Raw genomic sequence first — 27,777 nt, 5'->3', positions numbered from 1 at the left:
ACCAGGTGAGTAATGCCTGTCTATATAGATATATCACATTTTAACTTGGGTGAATCAGATAGACATTGAGCACCCAACACATGGCAACAATCAGGTGAGCCACCATAACAAGTTTTTCTATAAAATGAAACACCCTAATGTATGTATTCTTTATTTCAAAAATAAAAACTCAATGTCTTTAAATCCTATTAAAAATTGGGCTTCCCTCCGAATACCTCTTTCGGATTAGTAGTTGAATGCACAGTGGTGTTGTCTGGATTCTTGTGCTCTTGACCCGGCTGTGTCTACTGTTCTGCACATTTGTAAGAAATTGTCGTACGCAAGGATTTACAACGGTGGTTCACGGGTTAATGTGTCGCTGCAAATCCGCTATTTGCCTTCATTGGTTCACATTGTGCTGGGAGCTGATTGGTCGACATCAGTACGGCAAAATTTGTGCTATATGTAGACTACATTCTGAGAGAAGCCGCTCTTGGAGGACGACTTCCATTTCATTGATGCTTATTGCTAAATGATCCCATGTAAAATCTAGAGCTGGACGTACGTCAGTGGGGGCGAGTAGTCATCTCAATATTTGGCCATCAAAAGTTGTCGGTATAACACAATGAAAGTTGTCAATGTGTTGGAAAATCTTTTCCCCTATTCCTTTTGGGCTCCAAAAAGCCAGGTTCAGAAAATATTGAGAGCTGGCCATACACTTCAGATAGCTGTCGGCCAAACCCACAATCAGCCGACAGCTATTCTTCCCAACCATCTCCCAAAACACATGCATGCTTGGTGGTAAGGCAAATATGTGGATGACAGATACCTCTGGTGATGGCTAATTTCCTTTCAGAACAATTGGATTCAACATGCCTGACCCTTCTTTGTATCCAATATCTACCATCGGGCTACAGTTGGGAGTGACACCATCTTACATGTTAGAAGGTCATCCGGTCCCATCAAACTCAATGGGTTCGAGCTGGGTGTGCATGTGGATGGTCAGAAAGAACAGAACATTTGACCAACAACTATTGTAATTGTGTGGGTGGCTTCATTATAAAGTCCTATGTCAAGAAGATCTCTAAGGTTCTGTTGGTGAATGCTCATTCAGCTGAAAGAAATGCCTCCCAAATCACCAGAAATATGCACACTCAGCTCATCAAAACATATGTTTTTTCAACAGGCAGATTGGAATAATCTCCTGAGGGAATAAGAGATTGGGCATGTTGAAATCCAAGAGATGAGAAACCCCATACACATTAGATAGGTGATCCTGATGAAATGGGCAGGTTTGGAAGACAATTACCGGTATCTAATATGTCCATCCATATTTACTTCTCCCAAAGAAAGAAATTGTGATGTCTTTACACCTTATCATCTGAAGATGCCTTCATAGTAATGATGATGGTAAGAGGCAACCTATCATCTGAAGATGCCTAAAAGTCAAGATGATGGTAAGAGGCACTCTATCATCTGAAGATGCCTTCATAGTCAAAATGAAGGTAGGAGGCACGCTATTATCTGAAGATGCCTTCATAGTCAAAATGAAGGTAGGAGGCATGCTATTATCTGAAGATGCCTTCATAGTCAAGATGATGGTAGGAGGCACTCTATCATCTGAAGATGCCTTCATAGTCAAAATTAAGGTAGGAGGCATGCTATTATCTGAAGATGCCTTCATAGTCAAGATGATGGTAAGAAGCAATCTATCATCTGAAGATGCCTTCACAGTCAAGATGATGGTAGGAGGCACTCTATCATCTGAACATGCCTTCATAGTCAAAATTAGTTAGGAGGCATGCTATTATTTGAAGATGCCTTCATAGTCAAAATGAAGGTAGGAGCCTAGGAGGCATGCTATTATCTGAGGTGGCCTTCACAGTCATGATGATGGTAGGAGGCACTCTATCATCTGAAGATGCCTTCATAGTCAAAATGAAGGTAGGAGCCACGCTATTATTTGAAGATGCCTCCATAATCATGAAGATGGTAGGATGCACCCTATCAACTGAAGATGTCTTTATAGTGATGATGATTGTAAGAGGCACCCTATCAACTAAAGATGCCTTCATAGTCATGATGATGGTAGGACCTGTCTACAGTAAGTAAGATTTTGGAGGGTGGGATGTTGATCCTAACTTAATTAGGATTGGCAGAGTACTGTATATAAATATATTGGAACTAATGGGAACAAACATCATCTCTGCGAGCTATCATGCAGAAAAATGGATCTTAAACATCTAGAAGATCTAAAGTCTTGTTGATATTCTAGATCGTTAAGTACTGAAGAATGAATTATAGTGGGTTTTGGGATGAATGAAGATGCCTTGAGCATTTCATTAAGTGTCTGACAAAAACTGCAATTCCATAGAAGATGAATGGCAGCAAATGAGCACTGGAACCATCCCATTTCGCTAATGGAATTAAAGGTAATATGTCAAGTCAGTGCTGAACCAGTGGTTCAATTCCCCAGAGGATCCTATACGTTCCTTCTAGGTAAGGGCAGTGATTTAGGAGTTGATTAGTAATCTATTGTTCTTTCTGACAGGAACCATTTATTAGCCTTCAGCTTTCTGGGCCCCAGAAGCAGTAGGCCAAGGTTCATAAAGAAGAATGTCCCACCAAGACCTCTTTTTTGCTTGACCACCATGTCCTACTGATCCTCCCACATAGAGTTTGGGATGTCCTTGTAAGGGTCCATTATAAGCCTGGCACAACGGACGATCATCATGGCCAGGAAGATGCAGAGGAGCAGGAACAAGGCAATGGCAAAACCTTTATCCACATCCACAAGGGGAAATAAGGTGGGAGCATCCATCTTAAGGGCCTTTGTCTTTTTATCATCTGCTTCAAGGGGAAATAACCTGGAAGTGAGAGAAAAAATGTGATCAACCAAGACATCTATCATGAGCCATGACCGCTTTATTTATAGGGGTTGTCGAAAGCCCACAGTGAAGTATCTTATCTTAATAGACGATGGTCTGTCAATCACAATCCTCTCATTAAGCTGGAGAGAAAAGCTGCATAAAGCGTCTCTCTTTCTCTCTGGAGGACCCAACACAGCTGCCCATTACACTGTCAATCCATTGATTCTACGGAGCCTCCTGTAATACTTTATTTCTTCTGTGGAGGCACTGCAGGGAAATAAAACACTTATGGCTGAATGATGGGGCTCCGAGCAGCATGAGGAACGGTAATCTGATTATTTTCAGGGGACCTCCTACCAAAAATGGTGACAGGGCAAATTTTGTAATGCTCCAGACCATCACAGTGCCCCCCCTTGGTGCCTCAGAAATAAAACATACCCCTATATTCTGCCCCACATAGTCATGGTGCTCCTCAAATAGTAAGAGTGTCCTTATTTAACACACAGTAATTACGCCCACTTTCTGTGCTACCTACAATATAATAATGTCCCCCTTTCTTCACCCACAACAGTATGATGCCCCCCACAATATAATAATGTCCCCATGTGCAGCCCCACAGTATCTAATACCTCGTTTTTGCTCCCACTGTATAATAATGCCCCTTATTTGCACCCACAGTAGAATGGTCTCTCTTTTTGCCCCACCATAATGACCCCCCTTTGTGCCCCATCATAGAATAATGTCCATCTTTGTGTCCCACCACAGAATAATTACCCTCTTTGCGCCCACGCCACATAATAATTACCCTCTTTGTGTCCCACCATAGAATAATGCCCCCCTTTGTGACTCGCAATATAATCATGTCCCCACATTTTTCAGTTGAAAACGGCACTGGATACTGGTGGGCCCTCTTCTCCTCCAGGCCCCGATACCTCCATGTGATAGCGATCCTGTCCCCGTTAATCATACAGTATATACGCCATCACTTTATTAAATGGGAACAGCCCTCTGACGTGACTCTCGGCATGCTGACAACCTTCTCTTCCTTACACCACCATTTTGCGGGTGGTATTTTGAAGTTCTACGAGTTCTTTCAGCCACGCTCCTCCCCAGCATCTTTCATACACAAGGACAATCCGCCATGTTTACATACATGCCCCTTTTAATAAAGGAACATCCCGATGATAGAAAACATTGGCTTTGGGGCAAATCTTACCACCTATAGTGGTTCCCCAACGCATCAGTTGAGGAAATGAATAGTTATGCAACCAGAAGTCTCACTTAGTTTTCTGAATTTGGCCCCTTGGTCAATTCAATCTTGGACATTGACGGGGGACCCCTCCGGGACTATGAAAGTAGCCGTATGCACGGATGCTATCAACCTCTGTAGTCACTTAGCCTGCAGAATGTGAGATATTCAGCGAGATCAATGGCCGACGGACAGAGGTCAAGCATCACATTGCTCGCGTGCCTCTTAGGACAATGCCCGATATGAGGGGACTGTACACAGCACAGACGTGCGTGATACATTCCCTAGCCTGAGCCAAGTGTCATGGCGGGTCATCATTTACATGTATGTGATTGTTTACTGTCTAAATACTGTTCCTGTTCCCCTCCAGAATAGATGAACTTTACACACTCACCGATCATCCAGGGACATGGTTGTCTTTAAAGGGACCTCCACAGGGACTCACCCTTTGACCTATATGGACACATAGCTGTGGTGTAAATTGAAACCTCTGGTAAAATGTACTACAGGACCCCCCCCCCCCCCCCCCCCCCCCCCCGCAAGTGGCGTGTGGCATAGCAATGACACGCTGCCTGGAGACATGTCACTGCAGCAGCTCACATGACCCTGTCCATGTGGAAGTTGATGGACGGGTCACAGAGCAGGAATGGAGCAGCAGGGAGCAGGTGAGTGTATGGATTTTTCCACAGGTACTGCTGGCTGGGGGACAAATTGAAAACAAAAACCCCAAAACCTGGACAACCCCTTTAAGGGTACGTCCACTGGGGATGGATTTGCTCTGCATTTCTGCTGTCAGAAACTGCGTCAAGAATATGTCCTGCACTGTATGAATTACGCCATGCAGCGCTGCCCCCCTTGATGGAGCTGTGCAGTGCCAGCGAGCAGCTGATCGGCGAGGGTCCGGAGTGTTGATATTGATGAGGATAGGCCATCAACAGCAAAACCTGGAACATCCCTTTCTAATGCTTTGGTCTGTTTTAGTAATATACCAAAATACTAGAAGATGGGAATACCCCTTTAAGCCTGCAATATATATATATATAATTTCCTACGACAAAGGTCTGATGTTGCCTTCGCTGGCGCCGAATGTGAGAAGGGACTTTCCAACGACCTTCACGACTACACAGTCCTATTAAGACATGTCCTTGCTATAAACCTACAGGACAGGAACGCGAATGTGCAAAATTCAGCTGAAAACCTGCAGCCCTAGCTGTTTTGCTTCCCCTTTTTTAAGCCCGTGAAAAGGGCATCGTGCCCCCCCCCCCCCCCCGCCCAAATATGTAACAGGTTCGTGAGGCCATGGACACGGTTTGTGAGAATCCCTGCAAAAATTATTAGAGGGGCATCTGATAGGGGAGGCTTTACAGTGTGACAGCTGCCATCAAACAGCTCCCCAAATCTCAGCTTCTCAGGGGATTGCAATTCCCTAAGGAAGCTTTTCCAGGCATAACATTACACTAGGGAAGTTCTGATTGTCTGATTGCAGGAGACCCATTCATTTCAATGCTGTCCGCATCCGTTGTTCCGTTACGCGGCCCCGCATGAAAATATAGAGCATGTCCTATTCTTGTCCACTATCGCCATTTTCTATATAGCGCCAGCCAGCCCTGTGCGTTCTGCAGATCCGTGTTTTTCGGATCCGCAATTTGCCAAGTATTTATTAAAAGTCGCAGAGGCGTATTGTTATTAGTCTGACCTCTAGTGGTTGCTTTTCAGTAGGACGGGTTCATATTCACTAAGACTGGTCTCATTTACTTGGGCATGAAAAGAGTGGCATCTGTGCAGAAAAAAAAGTTGCGTGTCTCCAGGAAAGTGCGGCTTTTAACGCACAAAAAGTCACACTTTACCATTCACAGATGAAAAAAAATACGCCAACCCTGGGTGGTGTAGAAATTAGACTGTTTTTGCGTAAAATTCAAGCTTAAAAAAAAAGGCGCACCTCCATAAATAGGTGTGAAAAAAGTCAGAAAACTTCTGAATTAGTCAAAAAAAAATCTAAATAGTCAAACTAAAAATAGGCGCAATTTCGATAGTAAGTGCAACTTAACAATAAGCATTTTTTAGACTAAAAACTGGCGCTGTTTGTACTTATGTATGGCAGTTGGGGGCTACTTCCCTGGTGACTTAGGTTCAGCCCATCCATGTGGAGGACCCCATTCACATCCCAGACATTGATGGCATAGCGGTAGGATAGGTCTCCCCAGAACTGACTCCTCGAAGTAACGGAGAGCACACTGCACAGCGCGGCCACCGTCCGTTCACCGCTATACGAGTTCCTAAAATAGGCGAGCATTGGTTCAGCTATTTCCAGCAGTCCCATAGCAGGGAATGTTGAGGTGGCAGCGCTTGCGCAGAGCACTATTCGTTCACCACTATGCGAGCACGCTCATATAGAGATGAATGGAGAGCATGCTGCGCATGCGCTGTGTGCTCTCCTTTACGTCTGGGACCTGTAGCTGACCTCTGTTAGGGGTCCAGACAAGTTGGATTTCAACCAGTCCAGTCCTATTGTTTTCCCCGAGATAAGCGGTGCCCACTGGACATGGAGACAGTCAGTCAGTATTAATCTTGAGTCATCACTCCCATCGGTTCCTGTCCCCACTGGGGCTCGCTCTCTAAATATTTCTTATACATTCTAGCTGAGCATGACTTGCCGTGAACCTGCTGGATCAGTGTCTTTGGCTGAATCATCTCCCACAATGCAATGCACCATGAGGGCTCTGCTATATCGTGCCTGACTGGAACAGCTGGAGATTGTGCATCGGTAATGACGGAAATACACCTAAAGGCCAGAAAATGTGGCCTTCAAAGAATACAACAAAGGCGGCCGCATGGAAAGAATATATAATGTGCGTGAATGTATTGCATCCTGCGTACATGTATGTTTTTGGGAGAGAGACCGAATACCCAGAGGAAACCCTACAGACTCCATGGTTGGACCCAAGCAAAGCTGTCCAGGATTTCAAGGCTATGGACACCTTCGAGGCGATTTTTTTATTATTGCATTTTACTCATTTTGGGCTAAAAATCGTTTTTTCAATTGGTTTTCATAAAAAATGTTCAGCCGTTTTTGAGATACAAGGGTTCAAAAAAATCAGTCTATTTGCAGAATATCTCTTCTCAGTCCCGTCAGCTGACAGCTCATGTGAATCATATCTCATCTCCTAACTCATTTAAGCCATATTCTTATCAGCTTGTTTATGAGGTTAGGAGATAAGGCTTCACAGGAGCAAACAGACTGATTTTTTAACACTTGTATCTCCTAAATGGCTGAACATTTTTAATGAAGAACATATTGACTCGTTTAACCCAAAACGAGTCAATATGTGCCATCTCAATATTTACGGCATATCGCTAGGGCCCAGAAAGTGAAGGCGAGTATACCGTGCAGGCGCGACGTCCTCCCATTCACTGCTTCGGTCCTTCCAGAATTCCCATAGCAGTGAATGGAGGTTGGCTATGCATTTGGGACTGCTCTTGTTTAACTTCAGGGGGCCGTTCTGGAGATAGGAGCGGGTACCAGAGGTGGCATATCCTAGCCATATGACGACAGCCCCTTTTAAATAATGGTGATCTATCCTCATGATAGGTCATCAATATCTGATCAAGAGGGATCCAACTCCTGCCGCCATGGCCAATCTTCTTACTCGACCAATGACGTTACGTCTATTGGTCACATGGCGTTTGTGCAGCTCAGATGAATGGGATTGAGCTGCAATACCAAACACAGCCACTATCCAATGTATGGCGCTGTGCTTCAAATACAGCCGGGAGTCTGACCTTTCCTGAGGATGGGCAATCAATATTTAAAGGGGATGTCTAATCTGAGGCATTGGTGACATATCGCTAGGATATGCCATCAAAGTCAGATAGGGAGGGCCCGCACTTATCTCCAGAATGGGACCCCTGACGTGAGCAGAGAGCAGCCACGCATACGCAGCGGCCTTCAATTCATTTCTATGGGATTTCCACAACTATCTGAATTTGATGGGATATCCTATTCACAGGTGACACAACCCCTTTAAACGTTTCTGGTCAGGTGCTTCGATGCCTGTATGGATTGCACTGACTCTGAGGACACAGGAGCACTGCAACTCCCAGCACACCTGGGGAAAAAGGCTATGCCAATAAAAGGGACAAAAACGAGCCCCCCCGCAACCTGGACCTGTCCGCTGGAATTAGGCGCCATCGGCCTCTACGATACTGGAGCCGCACATCTCATTATACAGTCCCGATGGCTTTCCAGGACGTCTGCCAGAGATTTCAAAGTGACTGGATGTAGATTAGATTGGACTTCAATGAACTCTTAAAGGGATTGTTCAGAATTTCCCACAAAAATTTTTTTTTAACTGATTAAAGGGGGTCATCCAAGATTTGAAAAAACATGTCTGCTTTTTACTTTCCTTACCTGAAACAACGCCACTCCTGTCCACAGGTTGTGTGTGGTATTGCAGCTCAGCCCCAATCAGTTCAATGGAGTTAAAGGGGTTGTCTATAGCTGCTTTCTGCCCAAAATGGCACCACAACTGTCCATTGGTTGTGTGCGTTATTGCAGCTCTGCCCTATTAACTCCAATGGGGCTGAGCTGCGATACCAGACACCACCCACGGACAGGGGTAGTGCTGTTTTTGGAAGAAAACGGACATGTTTTTCTAATGCTGGACAACCCCTTTAATCCCCCACCACTCCAGCCCCACCGATCCTGTGGTCCGCACCAGTCCTGTCCTGTAGTGATGACGTCATGTGACTGCTGCAGCCAATTGCTTAGGCAGGCACAGCCACTGAGGGCAGTGATTGGCTGCAGTGGTTACATGCACGTACCACACAGCAAAGCCTAGGATGACTGGAGCTGTGGTGCTGGACACTGGACAACCCCTTTAACTTCTGACAACCAGTTGTCACTTTCCAGATGTTGGCCCTGAGGTGTGAGACCCGATGACCTGCCCTGGACAAGAACATGGGCCTGAAATATCATAACCGCTCAATGTGGCCTCCGGAAAGTGGCGCACGTGTGTGTGAGTGTGTGTAACACGATCCTGTCCTCCCCATGGAACAAGAGGCGCTCTTCTTGTTACTCGGCGGACATCTTATCTCTTCTATCTGTTGTAATTAACTTTACTTAGCAAATGAAAGTGTCACAGAATATGCGGCAGCGACTCCTGCTGGATCCTCTGCTGCAAATGTGACCCTTGACGGACAGTAGAGAACAGTCACAGTGTATAGTGCATGTATGTTATCACACATACACATTATGCCATTATTGTGATTTCACTGCTTGTGTGCATTATTCCTGTACTGTGACATCACTGTGTGCATTATCCCTGTACTGTGACATCACTGTGTGTATTATCCCTGTACTGTGACATCACTGTGTGCATTATCCTTGTACTGTGACATCACTGTGTGCATTATCCCTGTACTGTGACATCACTGTGTGCATTATCCCTGTACTGTGACATCACTGTGTGCATTATCCCTGTGCTGTGACGTCCCTGTGTTTATTATCTCTGTACTGTGACATCACTGTGTTTATTATCCTTGTACTGTGACATCACTGTGTTTATTATCCCTGTACTGTGACATCACTGTGTTTATTATCTCTGTGCTGTGACATCACTGTGTTTATTATCCCTGTACTGTGACATCACTGTGTTTATTATCCCTGTACTGTGACATCATTGTGTTTATTATCTCTGTACTGTGACATCACTGTGTTTATTATCTCTGTACTGTGACATCACTGTGTGTATTATCTCTATACTGTGACATCACTGTGTTTATTATCCCTGTACTGTGACATCACTGTGTTTATTATCCCTGTACTGTGACATCACTGTGTTTATTATCTCTGTACTGTGACATCACTGTGTGTATTATCTCTGTACTGTGACATCACTGTGTTTATTATCCCTGTACTGTGACATCACTGTGTTTATTATCCCTGTACTGTGACATCACTGTGTTTATTATCCCTGTACTGTGACATCACTGTGTTTATTATCCCTGTACTGTGACATCACTGTGATTATTATCCCTGTACTGTGACATCATTGTGTTTATTATCCCTGTACTGTGACCTCACTGTGTTTATTATCCCTGTACTGTGACATCACTGTGTTTATTATCCCTGTACTGTGACATCGCTGTGTGTATTATCTCTATACTGTGACATCACTGTGTTTATTATCTCTGTACTGTGACATCACTGTGATTATTATCCCTGTACTGTGACATCATTGTGTTTATTATCCCTGTACGGTGACATCACTGTGTGTATTATCTCTGTACTGTGACATCACTGTGTTTATTATCTCTGTACTGTGACATCACTGTGTTTATTATCTCTGTACTGTGACATCACTGTGTTTATTATCCCTGTACTGTGACATCACTGTGATTATTATCCCTGTACTGTGACATCATTGTGTTTATTATCCCTGTACGGTGACATCACTGTGTTTATTATCCCTGTACTGTGACATCACTGTGTTTATTATCTCTGTACTGTGACATCACTGTGTGTATTATCCCTGTACTGTGACATCATTGTGTTTATTATCTCTGTACTGTGACATCACTGTGTTTATTATCCCCGTACTGTGACATCACTGTGTTTATTATCTCTGTACTGTGACATCATTGTGTATATTATCCCTGTACTGTGACATCACTGTGTTTATTATCTCTGTACTGTGACATCACTATGTTTATTATCTCTGTACTGTGACATCACTATGTTTATTATCTCTGTACTGTGACATCACTGTGTTTATTATCCCTGTACTGTGACATCACTGTTTATTATCTCTGTACTGTGACATCACTGCGTTTATTATCTCTGTACTGTGACATCACTGTGATTATTATCTCTGTACTGTGACATCACTGCGTTTATTATCTCTGTACTGTGACATCACTGTGTTTATTATCTCTGTACTGTGACATCACTATGTTTATTATCCCTGTACTGTGACATCACTATGTTTATTATCCCTGTACTGTGACATCACTGTGTGTATTATCTCTGTACTGTGACATCACTGTGTTTATTATCCCTGTACTGTGACATCACTGTGTTTATTATCCCTGTACTGTGACATCACTGTGTTTATTATCCCTGTACTGTGACATCACTGTGTGTATTATCCCTGTACTGTGACATCACTGTGTTTATTATCTCTATACTGTGACATCACTGTGTTTATTATCCCTGTACTGTGACATCACTGTGTTTATTATCCCTGTACTGTGACATCACTGTGTTTATTATCCCTGTACTGTGACATCACTGTGTGTATTATCCCTGTACTGTGACATCACTGTGTGTATTATCCCTGTACTGTGACATCACTGTGTTTATTATCCCTGTACTGTGACATCACTGTGTTTGTTATCCCAGTACTGTGACATCACTGTGTGTATTATCTCTGTACTGTGACATCACTGTGTTTATTATCTCTATACTGTGACATCGCTGTGTTTATTATCCCTGTACTGTGACATCACTGTGTGTATTATCCCTGTACTGTGACATCACTGTGTTTATTATCTCTGTACTGTGACATCACTGTGTTTATTATCCCTGTACTGTGACATCACTGTGTTTATTATCTCTGTACTGTGACATTACTGTGTATATTATCCCTGTACTGTGACATCGCTGTGTGTATTATCCCTGTACTGTGACATCACTGTGTTTATTATCTCTGTACTGTGACATCACTGTGTTTATTATCCCTGTACTGTGACATCGCTGTGTGTATTATCTCTATACTGTGACATCACTGTGTGTATTATCCCTGTACTGTGACATCACTGTGTTTATTATCTCTGTACTGTGACATCACTGTGTGTATTATCTCTATACTGTGACATCACTGTGTGTATTAATCCTGTACTGTGACATCACTGTGTTTATTATCCCTGTACTGTGACATCGCTGTGTGTATTATCTCTATACTGTGACATCACTGTGTGTATTATCCCTGTACTGTGACATCACTGTGTTTATTATCTCTGTACTGTGACATCACTGTGTGTATTATCTCTATACTGTGACATCACTGTGTGTATTAATCCTGTACTGTGACATCACTGTGTTTATTATCCCTGTACTGTGACATCGCTGTGTGTATTATCTCTATACTGTGACATCACTGTGTGTATTAATCCTGTACTGTGACATCACTGTGTGTATTATCCCTGTACTGTGACATCACTGTGTTTATTATCTCTGTACTGTGACATCACTGTGTGTATTATCTCTATACTGTGACATCACTGTGTGTATTAATCCTGTACTGTGACATCACTGTGTTTATTATCCCTGTACTGTGACATCGCTGTGTGTATTATCTCTATACTGTGACATCACTGTGTGTATTAATCCTGTACTGTGACATCACTGTGTGCATTATCCCTGTGCTGTGACATCACTGTGTTTATTATCTCTGTACTGTGACATCACTGTGTTTATTATCTCTGTACTGTGACATCACTGTGTGTATTATCTCTATACTGTGACATCACTGTGTGTATTAATCCTGTACTGTGACATCACTGTGTGCATTATCCCTGTACGGTGACATCACTGTGTGTATTATCCCTGTACTGTGACATCACTGTGTTTATTATCTCTGTACTGTGACATCACTGTGTTTATTATCCTTGTACTGTGACATCACTGTGTTTATTATCCTTGTACTGTGACATCACTGTGTTTATTATCCCTGCACTGTGACATCACTGTGTTTATTATCTCTATACTGTGACATCGCTGTGTTTATTATCCCTGTACTGTGACATCACTGTGTTTATTATCTCTGTACTGTGACATCACTGTGTTTATTATCTCTGTACTGTGACATCACTGTGTTTATTATCCCTGTACTGTGACATCGCTGTGTTTATTATCTCTGTACTGTGACATCACTGTGTTTATTATCCCTGTACTGTGACATCGCTGTGTGTATTATCTCTATACTGTGACATCACTGTGTGTATTATCCCTGTACTGTGACATCACTGTGTTTATTATCTCTGTACTGTGACATCACTGTGTGTATTATCCCTGTACTGTGACATCACTGTGTTTATTATCCCTGTACTGTGACATCACTGTGTGTATTATCTCTATACTGTGACATCACTGTGTGCATTATCCCATTATTTTGATGGCTTCATCGCGACTGTTTGATGTTGCAATGCTCTTTTTGTCCTGGAGGTTTATGCAGCTTTTAATGTTTCTCTTCCCCCCCCCAAAAAACACATAAGAACATCCAAGATCGCGCATTGCAAAAAAAAAACCAACTGCACGGCCTTCAGATTTCCCCCATTACTGGATATAATAAGCACCAAAAAATATTTTTTTTTTAAACTCCTCGCGGCCTGAAGTTGCCCCTGCTGTTTACACCCCTGGAAATACACCTCAACCTGTCCCAAACCCCACCGGGCAGACGTACGGTTAGGACTGACACCGGGTAATTATAGACGGCATAGTGTCGAATCCCAGAGCCTCTATAATTCACGGGGTTAATTAGGCGACTTCTCTGTAATCCGGACGATTAGAAATGATTACATGGGATACGGAGAAAGCTGATCTCTCTGTTATCGGGTCAGATAGAAATTACAATTAAAAAAAGATAGAAACCTAATGTTAGGAGAAAACGAAGGATTTTGGCGCTGTTTACGAGTAGACGGGCACTAATTACAACGTGTGTGCCCGTGCCCTGGCATGGGAGTAGACGGCGGCTATAAAATACGGAGGGGATGGATTTACCTGCTGATCCTGTCATTTGTGCCTGCAGTCCGGGTGACTAATGTCCATGAACGGAGGGAAATCCTGACGGCGCGCTCTCCGCAGTGCTTCCCCGAGCTGTCTGTGTTGCAGGCTGTCTTCTCCGGACCGTTTCATGAATCTTTAAGCTGGGAATGCACCAGAGTAAGGTTACCGCGGAATAAAGAGAGGCGGCACAGGACGAGGAGGGACACACTAGAGGTAGCGTTTGTAAATCTGTCACAACAGCAGATGACGGGGGGGGGGGGGGGGGATCGCTTTCATTGAATCGGCGGCAATTAACCTAATTGGATGGTTCACGGCTCATGGGTCTATTTACAGGGCGCTGTGTGGAATAAAACGGAGCTCTGCTGGAGGCAGTATCGCCTTGTTTTGTGCTTTTTAGTTGAATTTAAAAAAATGTGTTGGTACATGGAAACCGTCAGCAAGTAGGCGGTAGACAGATGGTGGGATATGTGTACACAAACTGTAAGCATACACTGCAGGACTAGCTTAAAAATCGTCATTAAATTCGCAGATTTTTGCCAACACTGAAAATTTACAAACAAATTTCTGTTCAGTGTAGAAGTGATTTTTTCTTTTAGTACCTGGAAACCACCAACAAGTAGGTTGGATGCTGTTTACACAAAACATAAAATATATATTGCGGAACTAGCTTGAAAATCCTCATTAAAATCTATAGTATAGCGGTGTACTTCACCCACTGAAAATCCAGAGCATGCCCAGAAGCCGCTGCTGTATTTTACTGCACAGATTTCAGCGCTGTGCATTGTAACGTGAACAAGATGACATCTGTTGGTATGTGGAAACCATCAGCAAGCAGGTCGGCTGCTGTTTACAGATCTTAGGCTAAGTTTACCCACAGCATAAAGTGTGGCAGGGGAAGCTGGTGAACGCCGCTATTTAGGGCCGTCCTCGGGCCCTTCCAGACGTCAGCACGCCGGCTTTTCAATTCCGGGTCGGCGTGCGGGGACGGTCTCGGCAGATTTGAGGGATTTTAACAAGATCCGCAAATCTGTATCCAGCAGGCTTTACAGGGCCTGTCACACAGCACAGAAGAGCAAAAACCTTCCCTGCCAGGGGACTCAGGACACTGGCATCTTCACCATGGCACTCAGTAACACTGGCATCTTCACCATGGCACTCAGTAACACTGGCATCTTCACCATGGCACTCAGTAACACTGGCATCTTCACCATGGTACTCAGTAACACTGGCATCTTCACCATGGCACTCAGTAACACTGGCATCTTCACCATGGCACTCAGTAACACTGGCATCTTCACCATGGCACTCAGTAACACTGGCATCTTCACCATGGCACTCAGTAACACTGGCATCTTCACCATGGCACTCAGTAACACTGGCATCTTCACCATGGTACTCAGTAACACTGGCATCTTCACCATGGCACTCAGTAACACTGGCATCTTCACCATGGCACTCAGTAACACTGGCATCTTCACCATGGCACTCAGTAACAATGGCATCTTCACCATGGCACTCAGTAACAGTGGCATACTCACCATGGCACTCAGTAACACTGGCATCTTCACCATGGCACTCAGTTACACTGGCATCTTCACCATGGTACTTAGTAACACTGGCATCTTCACCATGGCACTCAGTAACACTGGCATCTTCACCATGGCACTCAGTAACAGTGGCATACTCACCATGGCACTCAGTAACACTGGCATCTTCACCATGGCACTCAGTAACTGGCACTCAGTAACAGAGGCATACTCACCATGGCACTCAGTAACAGTGGCATCTTCACCATGGCACTCAGTAACACTGGCATCTTCACCATGGCACTCAGTAACACTGGCATCTTCACCATGGCACTCAGTAACTGGCACTCAGTAACAGTGGCATACTCACCATGGCACTCAGTAACAATGGCATCTTCACCATGGCACTCAGTAACACTGGCATCTTCACCATGGCACTCAGTAACACTGGCATCTTCACCATGGCACTCAGTAACCGGCACTCAGTAACAGTGGCATACTCACCATGGCACTCAGTAACAGTGGCATACTCACCATGGCACTCAGTAACAGTGGCATACTCACCATGGCACTCAGTAACACTGGCATCTTCACCATGGCACTCAGTAACACTGGCATCTTCACCATGGCACTCAGTAACACTGGCATCTTCACCATGGCACTCAGTAACACTGGCATACTCACCATGGCACTCAGTAACAGTGGCATACTCACCATAGCACTAACACTGGCTCCTAATTAAGCTACTCCCTATGAAATTAAGCCTCCCATAACCGTAGCAATCTGACAGACATTACCAACCAATTACGTTGGCACTACCTAGCACTCGCTTATTTATTTACCAGTTAGCCCACGCCACCCGGGGGCAATACTACAAGCAGGTTGTATCAATTATGGAATCATGCCATTTTATTGTGATATTTGTGTCCATGTTAAAAAAAAAATTTATTTACAAAAATAAAATAAAAATCTACTAAAAGAAAACATTTTTTAAAGCTCCTCAGACGGTTTGGGGCGAAGGTGTTTGCTGGGAAAGTAGCATTGGCACCGGTATGTTTTTCGTTCCTCTTTTTCAGCACCAAGAAGCGACATTCAGAATGTAGCAAATTAGGTCCCTGGGTGTCACCTTGGGTCAAGTTGGTGTCAGTTCGGTGCTACTGCTTGCCAGAGGGTAGGTAAGTTCGGCAAGGTCGAGTCACCGTTTGGGTGCACTAGTTTTCACTTAGGTCTTTGTGGTGGTGGGTTCACGTAGATCCCACATAGTAGAGCTTACTGGTTGTGGTGATGGACATGGGTAGGGCCGGCACAAGTCGGGCGGTCACATCTATAGAGCAATCATACGCAAGACCTGTCACGACTACAAGCACGTTTTTATGAAGTCTGTCACGACTACAGACATGATCATAAGTCCTGTCACGACTACAGGCTCGATACTACGAAGTCTGTCACGACTACAGACATGATCATAAGTCCTGTCACGACTACAGGCTCGATACTACGAAGTCTGTCACGACTACAGACACGAGGTTATGAGTCCTATCACGACTACAGGGACAATATTACAAATCTTATCACGTTTACAGACACAAAGGTACGAATCCTATCAGGACTACAGGTACAATATTACAAATCCTATCATGACTACAGACACAAGGTTATAAGTCCTGTCACGACTACAGTCATGTTATTACGAAGTCTGTCACTACAGACACGAGGTCATGCGTCCTATCACGACTACAGGCAAAATGTTACAAATCCTATCACGACTACAGGCACGAGGTTACGAGTCCTGTCACGACTACAGGCACAATCTTACAAATCCTGTCACGACTACAGACACGAGGTTATGAGTCCTGTCACGACTACAGGCATGTTATTACGAAGTCTGTCACGACTACAGACACGAGGTCATGAGTCCTATCACGACTACAGCCAAAATGTTACAAATCCTATTACGACTACAGACACAAGGTTATAAGTCCTGTCACGACTACAGGCTCGATACTACGAAGTCTGTCACGACTACAGACACGAGGTTATGAGTCCTATCACGACTACAGGCAAAATGTTACAAATCCTATCACGACTACAGGCAAAATATTACAAATCCTATCACGTTTACAGACACAAAGGTACGAATCCTATCAGGACTACAGGTACAATATTACAAATCCTATCATGACTATAGACACAAGGTTATAAGTCCTGTCACGACTATAGACACAAGGTTATAAGTCCTGTCACGACTACAGTCATGTTATTACGAAGTCTGTCACTACAGACACGAGGTCATGCATCCTATCACGACTACAGGCAAAATGTTACAAATCCTATCACGACTACAGGCACAATCTTACAAATGCTGTCACGACTACAGACACAAGGTTATAAGTCCTGTCACGACTACAGACACGAGGTCATGAGTCCTATCACAACTACAGGCAAAAAGTTACAAATCCTATCACGACTACAGGCAAAATGTTACAAATCCTATCACGACTACAGGCACGGTCATAAGTCCTGTCATGACTACAGACACGAGGTTATGAGTCCTATCACGACTACAGGGACAATATTACAAATCCTATCACGACTATAGACACAAGGCTATAAGTCCTGTCACGACTACAGACACAAGGATATAAGTCCTGTCACGACTACAGACACAAGGTTATAAGTCCTGTCACGACTACAGGCATGTTATAACGAAGTCTGTCACGACTACAGACACGAGGTCATAAGTCCTATCACGACTACAGCCAAAATGTTACAAATCCTATCACGACTACAGGCACGAGGTTACGAGTCCTGTCACGACTACAGGCACAATCTTACAAATCCTGTCACGACTACAGACACAAGGTTATAAGTCCTGTCACGACTACAGGCATGTTATTACAAAGTCTGTCACAACTACAGACACGAGGTCATGAGTCCTATCACGACTACAGGCAAAATGTTACAAATCCGATCACGACTACAGACACGAGGTTACGAGTCCTGCCACGACTACAGGCACAATCTTGCAAATCTTATCACGACTACAGGCTCGATATTAAGAAGTCTGTCACGACTACAGACACGATCATAAGTCCTGTCACGACTACAGGCGCAATATTTTACAAAGCCTGTTACTACGACAGGTACAAGGCTAGTAAGCCGGTAATGGCCACAAGCATGGCGGATCGCTGTCTCGACGGTCCGGTCACTATTACAACACACAACGCAGGAGCAATGTTGGACAGGACAATAGCCATGGTTAGTAGTGGATTGGTGGAGGGTATAGGCACGGTTCGATATCCACGTCACGGTTACGGTAGCGGGTCACATTACAGGCATTAGGTAGCACGGGTTGATTAAAGAGGGCACGAGTAGTCTCTGGTTAAGGTCGGTTATTTCTCATTTAATGTCGTTCGTTCTGTTTTAGTTACCTAATGTCATACGCCTCCGACATCGAGGGAACATCTTCGTTACAGGGAAGTCCATGTAACACTATACAGACGTCTCTTACCCATCTTCATGCAGTGTTCAAGTCAATGGCCACATCCAGTTCAGACATCCAGACTAAGCTGGAGACGGTAGAGAATAGGGATGTTTTGTCTAGCTTAGTGGTACAGAGACTTCAAGTGGCCTGAACATCACAAGCTAGGGTTGCTGGTGGGTCGGTCAGTGGTGGTGCATTCAGGTCATAAATACAGGGGTACGGCTTCTTATGACTGCTACTGTTCGTTTCAGGTAAAGCAGCAGCTGTCCTCGCTCAGTTCCGGCTCGTTACTGGTTGGTCTGATATCAACACAGAACTGTTTTGTTGCCACTTCGCGGGTTGTACTACGTGTAATTCTTTCTCGCATACAGCTGAATGGTGTTCCACTCTTAATTTACTGTAGAAAAAAACAACAGACTCGGAACGTTCCAGGTCCATCACCTAGCAATAGCAGGGTCAGTTCAGGGGTTGGTAAATTGGGCCGGCCGATTTAGTGTCTCAGTAGGTCACAAGCGTGTCACTATAGTCAGTGTAGGTTGTTACACTCGCGTTCCATACGTTTTAGGGCCCATCCCCGTATCGCTTATCCACGGAAAAAAACGCAATTAGACTTACCGGTAATTCAGTTTCCTTGAATCCATCATGACGGCCCACATTGAGATTGACCCTTGACCTCTGTAGGGGCAGGAACACATAGAGAGTTTAAATTCCCCCCACCCCTCCACCTCCTCAGTGCTTTACAAATTATCCGAAAGGTGGAAAAGAGTAAAAGATATTGATTCATACCCTTAAACTCGTATTTTATATATATTATTATTATTATTTTTTTTTTATTACATATATGATATGTGTGTTTTTTTGTTTTTTTTTTTGGGATGGGAATAGTACGGGGCCGTCATGGTGGATTCAAGGAAACGGAATTACCGGTAAGTCTAATTGCGGTTTTTCCATTTCATCCACCATGACGGCCCACATTGAGATGTATCAAATGACTACATGGGTGGGGATATGGCCTGTATAATCTTCCGACCAAAAAGAGACTCATTCGAGTCCGGAAGATTAAGGCGATAGTGTCTTACAAAGGTGTTTGTGCTAGCCCAGGTTGCAGCCCTACAAATCTGGTCTAGTGAGACGCCTCTTTTTTCAGCCCAAGAAGAGGCAGTGGCCCTAGTGGAGTGGGCTTTAATATTGCCGGGACTGGGCCTGCCCTGTATCCTGTAGCAACACTCGATGGTGGACCTGATGCATCTAGCTATGGAGGATTTGGCTAGCTTCTTCCCTTTATTTTTTCCAGAGAATTGAACTAGTAGATTATTATCTATTCTAAGAGCCCTAGTAGCCTCCAGGTATTGAATTACTGTATCCTTAACGTCTAAGAGATACATGTTATCATCAGACCCTGCAACTTCGGACCTAGTGATAGAAGGTAGAAAAATGTCCTGTTCCTGGTGGAAGGAGGAGACTACTTTAGGGAGGAACCCAGGGTCGAGCGTTAGGCGGATGTGATCATTACAAATTTGGAGATATGGTTCCCTGCAGGATAGGGCCTGAAGTTCTCCAATACGTCTTGCTGAAGTAATTGCTATCAGGAAAGCAGTTTTCAGAGAAAGGTGTTTTAAGGAGATCTCTGATAACGGTACGAACGGAGGCTTTGTTAGGCCTTCGAGGACGATGTTCAAGTCCCAAGTTGGAGCTCTAGATTTAAGGGTGGGTCTTAACCTTGAAGCTGCTCTAATAAATCTCCTGACCCATCTGTGATTGGCTAAGCTGCAGTCGTAGAAGGTACTGAGGGCTGATATTTGTACTTTCAGAGTACTAGGTCTCAGACCTAATTCCAGTCCACTCTGGAGGAAGTCCAGAATCTTGTTTATGGGGGGAGAGGAGGTGTCCGGGCGATCAATTCCTAACCAAGAACAGTATCTTTTCCATATCTTTAAATAGATGGAAGATGTCACTTTTTTTCTACTGGCCTTGAGCGTGAGAATCACCTTATCTGACAGGCCTCTGTTCTTTAAGGTTTCGCTCTCAGGATCCAGGCTGCCAGTCTGAAGATTTCTGGGTCTGGATGCAGAAGCGGGCCCTGGACTAAGATGTCTCTCTGAAAAGGAATTTCCCAGGGATCCTCCAGCGATAGCTGTCTTAGAGTAGAGAACCAGCTCCTCTTTGGCCACAGGGGTGCTATTAGGATGAGAGTAGTTGGTTCTCCTCGAAGCTTCTGGATGACTCGCGGTAGTAGTGGTATCGGGGGAAATGCATAAGCTAGTCTCCAACTCCACTGAATTGATAGGGCGTCTATTGCCCATGGACCGTCCTCTTGGTTTAGGGAGCAAAAGCATTCTACCTGCGTATTCTTTCTTGAAGCGAATAAGTCAACTTCCGGATGACCCCATCTTTTTGAGATCCTCTGGAAGATTTTTCGGTTCAGGGACCATTCCCCTGGATCTATTTTTTCCCTGCTCAGGTAGTCTGCTACTGTGTTTTCGCAGCCCTTTAAATGGATGGCGGAGAGCGACAAGGTGTTCTCTTCTGCCCAGGAGAAGATTCTCATTGCTACAGCACCCAACAGGCGTGACCTTGTCCCTCCTTGGTGTCGTAGGTATGCCACAGCTGTGGTATTGTTGGATAGAATTTTTAGATGATGACCCCTCAGTAGGTCCTCTCCTTTTGTTAAAGCTTCGAGGACAGCGTACAGCTCTCTGTAATTGGAGGATCTTTTTCTTATGTCTTCTGGCCAAGCACCCTGTAGAAGGTGGTCTCCTATTTTTGCTCCCCAGCCTTCGAGACTTGCGTCTGTTATTACCTGAACGGCCGGATAGTTTCGCCACTGTAGACCTCCAAGCAGCCTTCTTCTTTCTTTCCACCAGCTTAGATCTGATTTTACGGACTGAGGAATCCATACATCTTTGTCTAGGTTTATCTGTCTTCCATCCCATACAGTTAGGATCCAATTCTGGATTACCCTTGTGTGGCTTTGGCACCAGGCAACCGAGGGGATGCAGGCAGTTAGACTTCCGAGAAGACTCATGGACCGTCTGATGGAGCATCTGTGAGAACTCTGAAATATTCGGATCTTCTCTATTAATGCTACTGTTTTGTCCTGGGGGAGAAAGGTCTTTAACAGGGCTGAGTCCAGTTCTACGCCTAGGAATCTTATTCTTCTGGATGGAATCAGCGTGGATTTTTTTATATTTATGATCCAACACAGACTTTCTAGGAACTCTGAGAATCTCCGAGTTGCAGACAGATTTTCGGCTTCTGTATTGCCAAGAATAAGGAAGTCGTCTAGGTATGGGATAATTGTTATGCCTTCCTGACGAAGATAGGCCACCATTTCCACTACCACCTTTGTGAAGACCCTGGGGGCCGAGGAGATGCCGAAAGGGAGGGCGACATACTGAAAATGGTGGATCAAGCCGTCCGGCCCTTTTAGGGAAAATCTTAAGTACTTTTGAGAAAGATGATGGATAGGGATATGGTAGTATGCGTCTTTGAGGTCGATTGACGACATAAACGCTCCTTTGTGTATTAGGGGAATAGTGGATGTGATGGTTTCCATCCTGAATTTCCTGTATAAGATGGATCTGTTTAGAGGTTTTAGGTTTATGATGGTTCGCAGGGATTGGTCTGGTTTCTTTACTAGGAAGAGGGTGGAGTAGAAGCCTTTCCTTTGTTCTAGTTGCGGGACCCTCTGAATTACCCCTAGATCTAAGAGGTCTCGGACGCCCTGCCATATTTTTGGAAGTTCTGTTTTGCTCTGGGATGAGATGCAGAATCTTCTTGGGGGGATTGATGTGAATTCTATTTTGTAGCCTTGAGAGACTACGTTTAGAACCCAGGGATTTGAGGTGTTCTGCTCCCAAGATGGAAAAAAAACCCTCAGTCTCCCCCCTACTCTGGCGTCATTGCTGTTTATTTTGTCGGTTTTGGGGATTGAGAATGAAGCCTCTCCCTCTTCCCCCTTTGGGATAGCTCCATCTGCCCATTTTTCCTTTCCCCCTGTAGGATCTTTGCTGGGGCTGGAACTGACGAAAGGGCTTCTTTCTAGACTCCTTGTCCTCCGGAAATCCCTTTTTCTTATCCGCCGCTCCCTCTAGAATTTTATCTAGAGTGGGCCCAAAGACAAACTCCCCAGAAAATGGGATAGAACAGAGTTTGGCTTTGGATGCCTTGTCCCCTGACCATGCTTTCATCCATAATGCTCGCCTGGCTGCGTTAGAGAGAACAGCGTCTTTGGCTGAGAAGCGGATGGATTCCGCGGAGGCATCCGCTAAGAATGCTGTGGCGGAACGAAGGAGTGGAATAGACTCCCTGATTTCTTCTCTAGGGGTCTTATTTTTTAGGTGTTCGTCCAACTCCCCCAACCATATATACATAGCCCTGGCTACTGAAGTTGCTGCAATGTTTGCTTTTACCCCAAACATTGCTGATTCCCAGGATCTTTTTAGGAGCCCGTCTGCTTTTCTGTCCATTGGATCACCCAATTGGGAGGAATCCTCAAAAGGAAGAGCGGTTTTCTTTACAACCTTCGCAACCTGTATGTCGACTTTGGGGGTCTGATTATATATTTTGCTTTCTGCTGGGTCAAAGCAAAGTCGGTTCCTGAACTCCTTGGGGACACCTAATCTCTTCTCAGGATCTGCCCACTCCTCCATTATCATTTCCCGTATATTCTCGTTTATAGGGAAGACGATGGAAGTCTTGGATCTAAGGCCGCCAAACATTTCATCTTGAACGGTCCGGGGTCTAGGGGTATCCTCGATTCCCATTGTGGACCTGACTGCTCTGAGTAAATCTTCCATCTCGTCTGTGGAGAAAAAATATTTTTTGTCCTCCTCCAAAATTTCCCCCTCGGACAAGGGGTCCTCAGCAGGAATCTGTCTGGATGTGACGGAAGCTTCCTCTACATCCTCGCCCTCAGATGAGGAGACGACCGACAGTTTGCGTTTCTTGGGAGGGTTAGGGACACTAGCAGGAACAGACATAGTGGCCAAAGAAGATTTGATTTCGTCCGTAATAAAAGTTTTCATTTCGGACAGAATATCTGGTTGCTCTTCCTTCCATATTTCGGCAGTGCAAGGCTTGCACAGCCTCTTTTTGTAATTTTCAGTTAACCTTCTTGAGCATGCACAGCACTTTGAGAGCTTTGCTTTAGTTTTAGAATCTTTGCTGCCCTGGAGGAAGCAACCAGATATACCGTATTCAGAATTGTAACAGAAGTAGAAATTTAAAAATACAATTTCCCCCCAGAGGGGACTCACTGTACTGATGGCCGAAGGGTCAGAGCCTTCCTGGCGAGGAGTAGGTGCTTCAGACATCGCGGTGCAGCAGTCAAAGGCTGACACCGCGGTCTTTTTAAATTCTGTCCCGGCGTCTGACATCATCAAGCAGCGCCCTCGACTGATAGCGTAAGCCTGCGCCGCACCAGCTTGTAGAAAAAGGTACGTGCGCCGCCCGGCCCGCCCATAATGCGCTTCATGCGCCGCACCACTCCTGCTGCCGGTCCCCTGTAAGGAAGGACGCCGCGCGCCGCGCGCGAGGCGCCTTGTGAAGCCGGCACCCCCGACTATTACCCAGAAGAGGGAAGGAAGTCTGAGGTAGGGAAGGACCGCAGGCCTCAGCATAAGCTAAGACGAGGGTCCTCGTTGCTCCAAGCTGGCCAGCCTTAGCCCCTGCCGTGGGAGGCCAGTAGGAGATTCCTGTAAAAGAATAAAGCTTGCTACCCTCCAGGAAGGAGGGCTCTCTCTACATGTTGGCCCCTGTAGGGGCAGGAAAGCACTGAGGAGGTGGAGGGGTGGGGGGAATTTAAACTCTCTATGTGTTCCTGCCCCTACAGAGGTCAAGGGTCAATCTCAATGTGGGCCGTCATGGTGGATGAAATGGAAAACAACCACACAGCATGACTAAGCATGGTAGACACTGTACTTAAAGGGGTTATCCCACTTCGCCTTTTCATACTTACCTGCTGCCAGCGCGCCGTTCACTTCCTGGATTCTGGGCCTTATCTTGATTGAAGTCTTCTGAACGCGCACGCCTCCGCGCATGCGCCATGGTGACTTATTTCTGCCCAGTATAGTACAGAGCCGGGGTGTGCGTTCGCGGCTCTGCACTATTCTGGCCAGGAAGAGGTCACCATCGCGCAAGCGCGGCGGTGTGCGTGCGTGTTCGGGACAGCAAGAGGCCCTGCCGGGAGAAAAGAAAGAGTCTTCTGCGCAAGCGCGGCCACCGGGATTCCGGAGAAAAGCGGTGGCCGTAACCAGGGGAGACCGAATGACAACAATGAGGTAAGTGGGGATGAATTTTATCCTAAACGGTGGGAATTTGTTAATCAAACATATTTACAAAAATGATTACTGTCAAATCATTAACAGATATAACAGTGATCATTGTGATGGGAAAACCCCTTTAAGGCTCAGTTGAGGGACCATCCTGAGCCCGGCGGGTTCAGGTTGTACTTGACGGCTTAGGAAGTGGTTTCCACACGAGTTGGTTGCGTTACCTCAGTCATATGATGAGTGTAGGCACCTTCTGTCGGCCAGGGTCAGTCTCGGAGCTGATTTAGACGAAGCAGACGCTCTTTCCCGGCTTTACTTTCAGCTCCCCTCCCAGGTATTCCCATAAGCAGACGTCTTGCCGACACCAACGCCTCATCACAGTTCACGGGTGATGGACTAGCGTTGCACCTCGCCGCAGTCAGGAGTCGGATTGCTAAATCATTATCCAGCGACACGATGTTAGCGTATAAGACCGCTTGGGGATTATTCATACCGTTTAAGATAGCGTATCCACCTGGTGGCACGGGGCACATATCCTCTCTAATGGCATGGTAGCTTTTTGCCACTCTGACCTCAAGCTAGCGCTTAGTATTAGGCCTCATGCACACGACCGTGCTGTTTGTTGCGGACCGCAAACTGCGGATCCGCAAAAAATGGAAGCCATCCGCGTGCCTTCCGCAATTTGCGGAACGGAACAGGCGGCCCATTGTAGACATGCCTATTCTTGTCCGCAGAACGGACAAGAATAGGACATGCTATATTTTTTTTGTGGGGTCTCGGAACGGAGCAACGGATGCGGACAGCACACGGAGTGCTGTCCGCATCTTTTGTGGCCCCATTAAAGTGAATGGGTCCGCACCCGAGCCGCAAAAACTGCGGCTCGGATGCGGACCCCAAAAAACGGTCGTGTGCATGAGGCCTTAGTAAGGCATTCCTGCCTGGCATACAGCATGTGTTCAACACCCCGATCAGCCGTCCCTTTTTCAGCGCATCCCATCAGAATGTTGTTGAGAGAAATTCAGGGACTAACGGTCTTAGGTCAGTCTACGTGTCAGCCGGGTCGCAAAACGGACTCGTCGGTCGTATAATTAGTTTGTTGATTGTAACAGCTATGTATTTGTGGTTCTGCGAGTTCCTTAGGCCGAGTATGTTTACCCCTTCAGTATCGCAGAAAGCTTCTACGGACGGTACTCATGTCATATTTAGCCTCGGATTCGTTAATAATATCTCAGCCTGGGGTATTAGCAGAGGTAAAATACTTGGCCGCAGGTAACAATTGGTGTCGGTCAGGGTCTTTTATGAGTGGCTAGAGTTGGTCGGAGGGGCTCCAGTTAAGTCGCCGTTGTTAGCCTCTAGTGGCGCCACACTTAGTACTCCGACCTTCACGCAGTACATTCGCATTCGGTTAATCAATATGGGGGTGAATCCGATGTCGATATCAGGCCACTCTTTCAGAATTACAGCGGCATCCGAGGCTTCAAAGCTTGGGTAGGTGGAAATCATCCTGTTATGTATGGTATACTTCAGATCCATATCATGAAGGGTCTCTTGCTTTTCAGAAACTGGTCATGTAATTATTGTAGAAATAAATATTACTACGGTCTGATCTTTCTGGCCCCTTTAGGTTGCCGTACTACTACAGCAGTTATGGCATAACTTAAACTGCTAGGCAGAGTTAGGCCTCTTTCCCACGGGCGTGTGCGCCCCGTTGCCGTATTACGGACCACATTTGCAGATCCGCAATACACGGGCGCCGTTCCATGGGCACTCCGCATCACGGATGCGGACCCATTCACTTCAACAGGTCTGCAAATCCGGAGATGCGGAATGGTGCGGAACGGAACCCTACGGAAGCACTACGAAGTTTCGTCCCGTACTTCCGTTCCACAAAAACATGTCCTATCTTTTTACGGAACGGCCGGATCATGGACCCATTCAAGTGAATGGGTCCGTGATCCGCTGCGGCTGCCCCACGGACTGTGCTCGTGCACTGCGGCCGCAGCACGACCACGGGGCGCTCACGCCCGTGGGAAAGAGGCCTTAGGGTGAGGTAGGTCAGGTTCGTTTCCGAACAAACTAACTATGAAGCCGGCTTCAAAACGTGCAAAGACACTTAAGTCCTGATTTGGCAGCAGTTTTTACTCACTGGATATCCATGGCGTGCCTAGGATCCGCTGCAGAGTTTATGACTCTTGTTTCTTTTTGAAGTTGCAATCCGGATTTCTGTTTAATGTCAAAGTGAAAAAAAATATATATTTTAGTACAAGGAAACCATCAACAAGTTGGTTAGTTGTTTTTGCCAGATCATAGCCCATGTTCACACACAATGTAAAATATACACTATGGAAATAGGTGAAAAATCTGCATATCATCTGCAGTGACATTTCGTGGCTGAGATGGATCGTGACAGATTATTATTTTTTTGGGTGAGATTTTGTTGAAATTTCCTGCACTGTTTTCTGCACAATTTTGGTTTGAACCACAATTCAATCTGTTGGTGCACAGAAACCATCAGCAAGTAGGTTAGCTGCTATCTACAGATCACTGAAGATCGGCATCTGCTGAAGACTCTATGACCTCCTCACGGTTTCCAATTGGAATTGACCACATTGG

At 45.3% G+C, this 27,777-nt stretch overlaps 1 protein-coding gene across 2 annotated transcripts; it reads right to left on the bottom strand.

Moving 5' to 3' along the window:
• LOC120981981 (cortexin domain-containing 1-like) lies at positions 1 to 27,389 on the bottom strand. 2 transcript variants are annotated; one of them, XM_040411818.1, is made up of 3 exons: positions 27,311 to 27,389; positions 13,877 to 14,022; positions 1 to 2,846 (listed from the first exon to the last, which is right to left on the bottom strand). In XM_040411818.1, the coding sequence occupies exon 3, from the start codon at positions 2,798 to 2,800 to the stop codon at positions 2,636 to 2,638; it is 165 nt and encodes a 54-aa protein (XP_040267752.1). In that variant the 5' UTR covers positions 2,801 to 2,846; positions 13,877 to 14,022; positions 27,311 to 27,389; the 3' UTR covers positions 1 to 2,635. The 2 variants fall into 2 exon arrangements, with proteins under 2 accessions (XP_040267752.1, XP_040267751.1); XM_040411817.1 differs by lacking the exon at positions 13,877 to 14,022 and having other exon boundaries at positions 27,311 to 27,372.
• Between the last annotated feature and the right edge of the window lie 388 nt (positions 27,390 to 27,777).

Source organism: Bufo bufo, chromosome 11 (genome assembly GCF_905171765.1).
Source record: "Bufo bufo chromosome 11, aBufBuf1.1, whole genome shotgun sequence".
NCBI classification, from domain to species: domain Eukaryota; kingdom Metazoa; phylum Chordata; class Amphibia; order Anura; family Bufonidae; genus Bufo; species Bufo bufo.
This window is presented reverse-complemented; position numbering and strand designations above follow the sequence as displayed.